Source organism: Nansenia antarctica (genome assembly GCF_963989245.1).
Source record: "Nansenia antarctica genome assembly, chromosome: 9".
Classification (NCBI taxonomy): domain Eukaryota; kingdom Metazoa; phylum Chordata; class Actinopteri; order Argentiniformes; family Microstomatidae; genus Nansenia; species Nansenia antarctica.
Genome location: NC_137679.1, coordinates 25,532,817 through 25,542,629, shown reverse-complemented (window position 1 = coordinate 25,542,629; position 9,813 = coordinate 25,532,817). Strand labels below are relative to the sequence as shown.

The window sequence follows — 9,813 nt, the reverse complement described above, 5'->3', positions numbered from 1 at the left end:
TCGTCAACACGATTCCATCATACTGTAACGATCCTGTATGAGGCCCGTTAACAGCTCCACCAAGGGAGTTAACTCTCTTGGTCTAATGGTTAGCACGGCCGTCGGTTATGTGGGAGGTCGGGGTTCGACTCCCGCATGGGGCGAGTTACACTAGAAGATTCCCGTTCGCTACAATACCTTCCGGATTTTTTACAATAAGTCTCGCGAAATTGATGGAATACCCCCCCCGGCCAACATGTAGAAAAACAACCTGAGCTTTAAATAGTTACGTCCATTAAAGGGAGTCCCCCCCCCCCCCCCCCCTACATACAAACAAACAAAATGTTATACACAACAAATAGACTTCCAGAAGGTTTCCACTATTGTCCACGTGTCTGTCGTATGGCTTTAGATCACTTTGCATGAACATTCAAATGACTTTATCAGTGTATGATGAGTTATTTATTTATTAGCGAAAATTGTCTGTAGCCTAATGTTGGAAGACTTGAGAAAATGAACAAAGGACAGTTCACCATTGGATTTCGCCGGTTATTTTCGGTTCAAATAACCGGGTAAAAAAGTTGTTGGTGACAGACAGCGACCTTCGAACAAGAGGAGGCTTGCAAATGAAAAAAATATTAACCAGATAGATCTATCATTGCACAGAACATTGTGAAATGTTGTTCTGAACACTGACCTGGGCACAACATATACTTTTTTTTCCTGGAAAAAATATTCTGAGTGCTGAAAATGGGAACAGTGCATGATAAGCAAGTTGATGAATATAGGTTTTATTGAACTGTCAGTGTCATAAACTCGTGACAGAGATCCTTATGTTATACTTCAGCAGTATATGTCTACATGTGTATCTTCACAACCCCACCCTTAACTTCTCTGGGATGGTACAGATGGGTTTTCAGATGGGTTTGGTCTGTGACAAACTGTAGTCCTACGGGTATGTAACAGCAACCACAAACATACTTTGTCTGCACCCAACAAATAGGCCTACATTTATTTTGTTAATTTTCTGCCTTTTGGAATAGAATGATTCAGGATCTCAACTAGGTATATGAGAACAACAAATGTACTGTATGGGTCTAAGAAAAGACCAGGATCAAATACTCATCATCTGGAACCAGGAAACAGATACCCTGACAAACAGGATGCGAGGCTGTGATAATGCATAGACCACTGTTTGTTAAAGTCAGGCCTTAGGGGCTCAGGCCTATCTGTTAAGGGCTATATCATCAACATGGATGTTACATAACTCTCCAACTGCATATTTGTGTCAATTGCCTGTGTCTGATTATAGCTAACAGCCATCCTACCCCAATGCCCCAGGCCAAGTAAGACATTACATTCCAGTCGTTATACTCTTATCCAGGGCAAATGAGTCAGCGTGTGTGGCCCATGTGGGAATTGAACCCACAACATTGGCTAATGTGCATGCTCAAATCAACTCATGCATCTATATTCTTGAATAGTGAAGCCTCCCTGTTTTCTGAATTACCATCCCAGCCTCCCTTCCTAAACCAGTCCAACACAAACATGCAATGTGATCATGGTGTGGAGTTACTGTTCAAGAACATTAACGGTGCAAAGGGTAGTGTAGACAGCTGAGAGGATCAGCGGATGTGAGCTTCCCTCCACCCAGAACACCTCCAGTGACCGGTGGGTCAGAAAGGCCCTCAGGATTATTAGGGAACCCAACCCACCCCAATCAGAAATTGTTAGAGTGACTGCCGTCGGGGGAAACGGTACCGTAGCCATCCACCAAAACCAACCACACTCACACTACAAAAATAATATATTGTATTAATTATTATGTTTAATTTCATCTTATTGTACTTTCCACAGGATTTTGCACTATTGATTCCACTGTAGTATCATGACTGCTTCCACTTTAGGTCACTGAAAACAGACCTTTTGGAACCTTTTGGAACCTTCAGTGTTGAGTGTAGACAGGTAACACTGAGTGTGCGCGATTATCTCATTTGTTTACATGTTGTCCTCAATGCACATGCTCCTAATGTTCTTCTGTGGTGTTTGACATAAGGTTTTATCGCCATCTACTAGAAAATATCTCTGTCCCCAACAGAACACAAAAACTATTTAAAACGCTCACATAAGCATACCAAGCCAGTAGATGGCGCTAAAAATGTTTATGTCAAACACCACAGAAGAACATTAGGAGCATGCGCATTGAAGGACTTCTTCTTGTCTTCTTGAGTGGCGAATAAATATCGCCTCTGGATGATGTAAACATAGGAGATAACAGCGCTCTTTATACTGTAGGCCTAACCCAGTGTTGTTGACACAAAACACACACTTGTGACATGTCAACTTAGAACATCTCCCACTATTTGGCCATGGACAATAAGTACTCAAAATAATATATATATGTTTTTTATCAATGCAGTAAGCATGTCAATACCGAGTGGGAACATGATTTGCTCACACCTTAAAAATGAAGTTTGTTTGTTTCGCAATAGTCTAAAGTGGATCCTCAGCCTTGTCTCATTACCTTTTCCTTCAGCTGCACTGATTTGAAAGGCAGTAGGACATACCTACATGTAGGGAATCTGCTGCTGTCTGTCAACTTTCAAATCAGTGCGAAAGAAGGAGAGAGGGGGCGAGAAAAGGAGATAGGAGGCGAGGAAAGGAAGCCACTTTGGACAATTGGGATGTACAGTCTCGGGGTGTACACCGTCACAGGGTGCACGAGCGAGGAAGTGGGCACGCACAAAGAAACACGCACAGAAACACGCACAGCCTGTCCGAAGTTTCCTCCCCTTCCCGGCGCGCGCTCTGTCAGTCCGTGCGTGCCTCGCCAAATCGTGAGAGCACAAGAAGCTAGACCTCCCTACTCGCCTTCGCTCAAGGGCAGCTTCGGTTTTTCATTCAACTGAAAACTACTAAGGTTAGTTCATTTCGCCTCCACTGTATGCTCAAATATAGAACATTTCCTTTATTTTAGACGTATTGTTTTATCTAAGGTTTTTATTAGATGTTTTACTCGAGGCAATTTCCAGCGTGTTCAGCATAGAGGGAGGCGGGGTCGCCTGCGAGCGCTTCTTTGTTCTTTCTCCGTTCAATTTCATGTCATACGGGAATACGAGGTTCGCTCTTTCACCGCCAATTAGCGCCAATTAATATGTGGATGCTTGGACATAGATGCAACCGTCCAGGGTGTTGTTGGTAGTTTGGTGAGATGGTGTTTAGTGAGTTTGGAGAGCTCTCTGCGGGACTGATGTTTCTGCTGATGGACAGCAGCTGAAAGGTGTGGTTTAGGATTCATTAGTGCAATAGTAATCGGGTAAAAATCTGATTGTCCATGCCAATATACCCAAATTGTAAGCGTATTATATCGCCAATCACCGTTCTCTGTGTTAAGTGTATATTTAATCAGCTACATTTTTAGTCAATGCATTATTCGAGGTAGCCTCGAACACGGTGAAGTTCAGCTTTCAGCAACTCCGTGCGCTTCATTAGGAGCGGCACACAAAATAAGTGTTTAGTAAGGCTAGTGTAGTGTTGATTACATGTATGGCCCGGTTTTCCTGCAGCGCGTTTTCGAGGAGTGTCTTGATGTACCGTCGCATGTCGCATGCACCCGCGGACCCCATGAACATGTACATACCACGCACGTGCGCTTGCAGATCGGCGCGCCCACCTCAGGCTCCTATAGCGAACACGTGATTCAGTAAGGGAAGGGAACATAATGTTCCAAAGCATAGAACGTCAATGCCCGTTAGTGTATCTGTTTGCTGCGAAACACTTCGTTACTTTGGGGAATTCTCCCCTTCCCTATATCTCACTATTGGTTATGTTTTTATCTGTGTTTGTCAATTGCCACTTGGTAACCATTTGGATTAAGTCAGGATCGAACAGCAGTAAGGATGATCTGATTGGAAAATATGGGTACTTTGCCCAATCAAATTGCCAGTTTACTATAATCATGCCCAAAGAAAGACAATTATGCAACTGTCAGCAATAAGACACCTTCTGATTTGGCTGTCACACTTGTGGAACATCAGGTACAGGACAGGTTCACAATCTCACCCTGATTACATAATTCCACTCAAATCCACATAGGACCTTGATGACAGAGTTGATAAACCACTTCTGAAACTTGATCTCCTCCCTCTCTTTGTCTGCATGAGACAGAATGTTAATTTTTCTGTTGACTTTCTCCTCTCACTCTGCTTGGTACAATAAAATAACATTCCGATTAAATTAGGTTTACTTAACTGCACTGGGATTTGTAGTTTACTCATACTAAGAATGTAAACATGCTGTGAAAATCAAACAAGATAGTGTCATAAATAACGGCAAACACAGAATTGCTCTGACTGGAGATGTTGTCTCCTTCAGTTGGATATTGACTGAGAACACTGACGCTCAGGAAACAAGTTCAATAGCCAAGTTCACCACCAGACCAGTCCCTGCATGCAGTGGAAAACAACAAAAACAAGACAGACAGACATGAACTGTCATGCCTCATACCACCCAAATCACAGAAGCACCTCACAGTAACAACTGTTCTATGTGTGTGTTGTTCCTATCGTCTCGATCGATTGTCTCACTAGAGCATAGTTACAGATTGGAACTGCCTTAAACTGCTTATGGATTTGCTCTTTATTGGTACAGCTCTTGTGTTTGTGTGTGTGCCCCAATCTCATTCTCTGTGCCTCTTCTCCTCAGGTGCAGCCATGGGAAACAGGTTCAGCAGGAGAAAGGACGCCCCAGCCAACGGCACTGAAAACACAGCCACAGCCTCTGAGCCTGCAGCTGCGGAGCAGAAGGCTGCAGGAGAGCCAGTCTCCACACAAGAGGCAGAGGCCCCCGTGACACAGGAGGTTGTGGAGGCAGAGAAGCCGCCTGCTGTAGCGGAGGAGCCAGTGGCAGCAGCAGTGGCCGAACCAGCGGTAGAATCAGTCCCAGAACCAGAACCAATCACTAAGGCCGAACCAGAGGCCCCCGTGGAGGTCCCTGTTGCTTCTGCTCCACTGATAGACCTCACGCCAGAGGATACCCCAGCCCCCGCCCAGCCTGATCCGGAACCTGAGCCCCTGGTCACACTCAGCGAGGTCCCAGCCCCAGTCCTAGTCCCTGAGCCAGCCCCAGAGCCAGAGCCAGTCCCAGAGCCAGTCCTAGTCCCAGAGCCAGTCCTGGAGCCTGAGCCAGAGTCAGAGGTAGTTCCAGAACCAGTTCCAGAGCCAGTCGTAGTACCGGAGCCAGTCCCGGAGCCAGAGCCAGTCCTGGAGCCAGTTCTAGTCCCAGAGCCAGTCCCAGAGCCAGAGCCAGTCCCAGAGCCAGTCCTAGTCCCAGAGCCAGTCCCAGAGCCAGTCCTAGTCCCAGAGCCAGTCCCAGAGCCAGTCCTAGAACCAGAGCCAGTCCCAGAGCCAGTCCTAGAACCAGAGCCATTCCTAGAGCAGGAGGCATTCCCACATACTGACCTTCCCACCCAGGAGATTCTCCCTGAGCCAGTCATTCCAGAGTCCCTCCTCTCCTCAGAGCCCCTGGCAGACTTCAGCTCCACTGATGTCAGCAACCAGATGAGTGATACCGGACTCTTAAAGCACTTAGACCAGACGGGCAATGACCTCGTCAATGACATCATCCCCAACGACATCAGCATTCCCGACGACATTCCCATTGCCGATGGCAGCCACTCCGAGTTGATGTGAAACCATGACGGAAAAGAAAAAACGGAAGACACAGGCCGAAAAAAAGGACAATAACGTTCTCTGAAATATGAATCTGAAAAGGCTATGATGGAGAAGAAAAGAAGAAAAAAAAAGAAACATGGAAGAGAACTTTAAAGTTCATCTTAAAAAGCTAAAGGGAAACTAAACAGCTTCTTAAGGAGACAGTGATGTAGGCGTATAGCACTCCAATATCTGTTAAGACAAGTTAATACTGAATTGCCTTTCATGACAATGTAGGTTACTAAAGGGACCCCTGGTGAAGGCAGCCTCTGACAGGACAAGAGGATAACAGACCAGTCAGTGAGGGTGAGAGTAGCAGACCAGTCAACCTCTGAGCTACAGACATAACACTGCATCGCAGAACAGGTGTTCAGTTAACCATGTATGAAATCTATGTATGAAAAAGACAAGATGTTTTCCTTGGTGTGTACGCCTGATGAATTGTAACGACGTTTGAATAGGCCTATATGCTATGATGTACACTCGTGTTGGACTCTCTCTCGCTCTCTCTCTCTCTCTCTCTCTCTCTCTCTCTCTCTCTCTCCTATTCTTCTCTCTAACTATGTGAAATGGAGGAAGTGACCTTATTATATTTTCTTGATGGTGAGAAGTCAGGAGGAATGTATACTTAAAGTGATGGCTTGGGTTGTGAAAATAAAATAAGATTGTTCCACCTTGATTCCTTAGTTTTTATGAAAATTCTCAAGAAGGGGGGGTTGGCCTACATCCAGTAATTAAACAGGGATCTGATCAGCACAATTACAAATGTAGGTTTACATAGTTGGGACATGGAGTCTATTTGAATGCTTACACATGCTGAGGTGAGAAGATTTGTATTTAAGGGAAAAGTAAAGACTCAGGACCTGTGTCCTGTGCATAGATGAAGCCCAGTCCTGACTTGTGGGTTTTGTTTGAATAGAGCCCTTCATAGTTTCTAACCATCCATATTAGAATTGGTAGAATAGACATTAGAACTTGTTGTTTCATGATGGACCTGCCGCCATATTGGGTGTACAATTTAGAATGTTAATTGGCACCTTTAGAAAATATCTCAGAATTTGTCCCAATAAACAAATTGCCAATTCTGTTGTTTTGTCATTTTAGGTAGATCATAGATGATGTCTGTGGATTTTAGTAGCTATGTCCTTTTCTTTTTTGGGGGGACCAATTCTGTCTGGAGTTGTTCTAGGGTGTAGTCTGGATTGAGGCCAGTTAAGAGCATGTGGGAAGCATGAATGTGTTTATGCACACATGGATCCCCTTTTGCTCCACTGCAGAGGGAGTTTCCTCTTTCTCCCTGTTACATAACCCACAGTATATCATGCCAGCACGCAACCCACATACACACACGTGTGTACATACTGAGGAAACACATTCACACACATGTGGGCGCTCACAGAACTCATTCCCGTGACATAACGTGTGTGCACTAGAAGAGAGAGAGAGCCTTCACAGAGTGGCTGTTGAAGAATGTGGGAGTAGGGTGAAGGAGAGAGTAAAGGAGGTATAGAAGGGGGGGGGGCAGCAGGATTCTTTCCAGAGGAAGGGTTTTTTCGGGGGGGTCTGGGTCAGAAGTCTCCAGTGTGACTGTGCTGCAGTGCATGTGAAATCTGCTCCTCGCATAACTCTCCCACCGCTCGCTCCCCCAGGCTCCCCCCACTTCCTCATTTTGAGACATTACTCTCCCACTATATCTCGCCCTCCAGTCCCTCAGTACCCACTTGGACGGACATGCTAGAGGACACAAGCCTTACAGTACATCTGCAGTATCTATCATTAAGATATGCAAGCTATGTATTCTTCACTGAAGGTGAAGGGTAGAGTTAGTGGTTTAAAAAAAACACATTCTTAAAAAAATTCCATACTTTGTCTAAGATGGCCAGTTAGTGAAGACATAGCCCCGAACTCTGAGACAGAAGTCTCCTTTCCAAAACAACCCAAACACTCTCTCCCACCACCTCTCTCTCCAGTCACTCCGTGTGACAGCACAGGCCAGTAGGACAGAGAGGCAGTCCTACAGCCACAAACATGACAAGCTGAGTGGAGTGGAACAAAGTTGCCCGTAGACACTGATCAACAGTCAGTTTTGCATTTCCTTCCCTAGAGATTGTGCATATGATTTGGGGAAGGTAAACTCATCCCAGATCTGCGTAGGTGTAGGCAGAGCAGCAGAGGAATAGCCTGTTGCTATCACTCTGTGATTCTTGTCATTCCAGGGGCTTTGAACTCAATAAACAATACTGGCTGCATAACTTGATTCCAGTGTTTCCCTGTAGATTATCTGTCTACTTTGGGCTGTGATCAGCATGGCAGAAAAACCAGGGGAAAGAGCTGTGTCTTTTTGGGTTCAACAATTTGTGTGTCTTTTTGGGTTCAACAATTCTGGGATTACTGATGAATCAGGATAAATCACACCTCTGCTACTGTTCTGTATACCAGACGGGTGGAGAATGTTTATTGTTTTGCATTGTTTATGTAACTGTGGAGAGAAATTCAGCTTGAAAGACACTGAAACTATTGCACATTTCTGCTTGCAAAATTTTTATTCAAATCAAACAACAATGTTAATTAAAGACACTATTGAAACCATCTCAAATCATAGATAAACAGTGAACATAACCAGTTTTGAGAAAGTTAAATTACATCAATTACATATTTTTTCTATTCCAAACAATATACAAGTGCCATACATTAATATACAACCAGGGATTAAATTAAAGTATTCCAAATATATTTCTGGGGGTTTCATTCAAGCATTTCACCAATATATTACAGTAGTACAGTGTTTAACTGTGGATTCAGACAATCCATGCATGTTTGCAGTAGCCAATTATTAATGTCTTCTTCCAGGATCTCAGGGGTAGGCCAAATTCATATCCTGAACTTTGTTCCCCTGGGAAAATAAAGAGAAAAAAGTATCACTAAATACGCTCACAGTAAGCAAGTGAGTAATCGGTTTGCAAAATAAATCACTTAAGACTATGTCAACATGACTGATTGTTCATGACTAATACCTTCAGTCGTCTGTATTTCTTAGCCAGGTCGACGTTGGTGCGTCCAGGCTGGAAGGGATATGCCCACAAGATGGAGTTCCAAGAGAGACCGAACCTCTCCACCCCTCTCAGCAGGTAACACACCTCCTCACGGGTGAAGTTCCTCCTCTCCTTCCGCTGGGGAGGGGGAGAGAGAGAGAAAGACAGAGGCGGCCAACAGAAAAAGGGGAAGAGAGAGGAAAACAAATCACAAATAGACAGGAACGCACACACACAGGCTCACGCGCGCGCGCGCACACACACACACACACACACACACACACACACACACACACACACACACACACACACACACACACACACCTCTACTGTATCGCTCCTCCCTTCCCTGGGTCTATGACTGCTAGGCTCTGTGTGCTCACTGTGCTGTGAGAGACAGAGGAGAACACCAACACAAACCTCATTCTCTGAAACATTTGTCTTACAGAGTAACGGTCATGACACGCAAACATGGTCACTCGCATTAATACGCACGCGCACGCACGCACACGCACACACACACACACACACACACACACACACACACACACACACACACACACACACACACACACACACAGACACACAGCAGCAGCATAGTTTTGTCACCCATATCACATTGCCTGGTTACTAGAACACTGCCAGCTCTATAGTCTCTCTACTATAGATTAAGACCCATTCATTTAACAGAGACTCTTCAGAACAGAGCGGCCCACATCCACTGCATTCAACACAGGACCAGCAGGAGTGTGATGATCGGCCCCACATGGCAAAGTAGAGTTACCTTTTTATTTGAATTAGATACGATACAATACACAGACACACACACACACACACACACACACACACACACACACACTTACAGTTGAAGGGGGTTCTCTGACCATAAACAGAGCCTCCTGCTGGTCATCAACGGCACTGGCTTCACCATGATCTGTTGTCCTGTCTGGTGTTTGGAAAGACAAAAGAATGTGTGTGTCTGGTTAAGAGGGACAGATGTTACACACATCATTGTTAATAGCTCCCATATCGTATTGAGCTAAACAGAGACAATCTAATAAAGAGAACACCCCCCTCTCTTTCTCTCTCTC

General features: G+C 44.9%; 2 protein-coding genes across 2 annotated transcripts in view; one reads left to right on the top strand and one right to left on the bottom strand.

Moving 5' to 3' along the window:
• Nucleotides 1–2,803: 2,803 nt before the first annotated feature.
• Nucleotides 2,804–6,260, top strand: LOC308165166 (uncharacterized protein). Its single transcript, XM_080539287.1, has 2 exons — nucleotides 2,804–2,899; nucleotides 4,684–6,260. Exon 2 carries the CDS (start codon nucleotides 4,692–4,694, stop codon nucleotides 5,667–5,669), a length of 978 nt encoding a protein of 325 aa, XP_080395413.1. The 5' UTR covers nucleotides 2,804–2,899; nucleotides 4,684–4,691; the 3' UTR covers nucleotides 5,670–6,260.
• Nucleotides 6,261–8,522: 2,262 nt separating this feature from the next.
• Nucleotides 8,523–9,813, bottom strand: part of terb1 (telomere repeat binding bouquet formation protein 1) — a gene marked incomplete at its 5' end in the record, with an annotated part of 14,258 nt that continues 12,967 nt past the window's right edge. The window contains 3 exons of the mRNA XM_080539660.1: nucleotides 8,523–8,583; nucleotides 8,705–8,860; nucleotides 9,106–9,109. Coding sequence (XP_080395786.1) covers nucleotides 8,545–8,583; nucleotides 8,705–8,860; nucleotides 9,106–9,109 — 199 coding nt within the window. The 3' untranslated portion in view covers nucleotides 8,523–8,544. The remainder of the gene's footprint in view (nucleotides 8,584–8,704; nucleotides 8,861–9,105; nucleotides 9,110–9,813) is intronic.

Bases quoted from the DNA above. Each gene is read 5' to 3' on its own strand.
- LOC308165166 (XM_080539287.1), top strand. From the start codon at position 4,692: ATGGGAAACAGGTTCAGCAGGAGAAAGGACGCCCCAGCCAACGGCACT.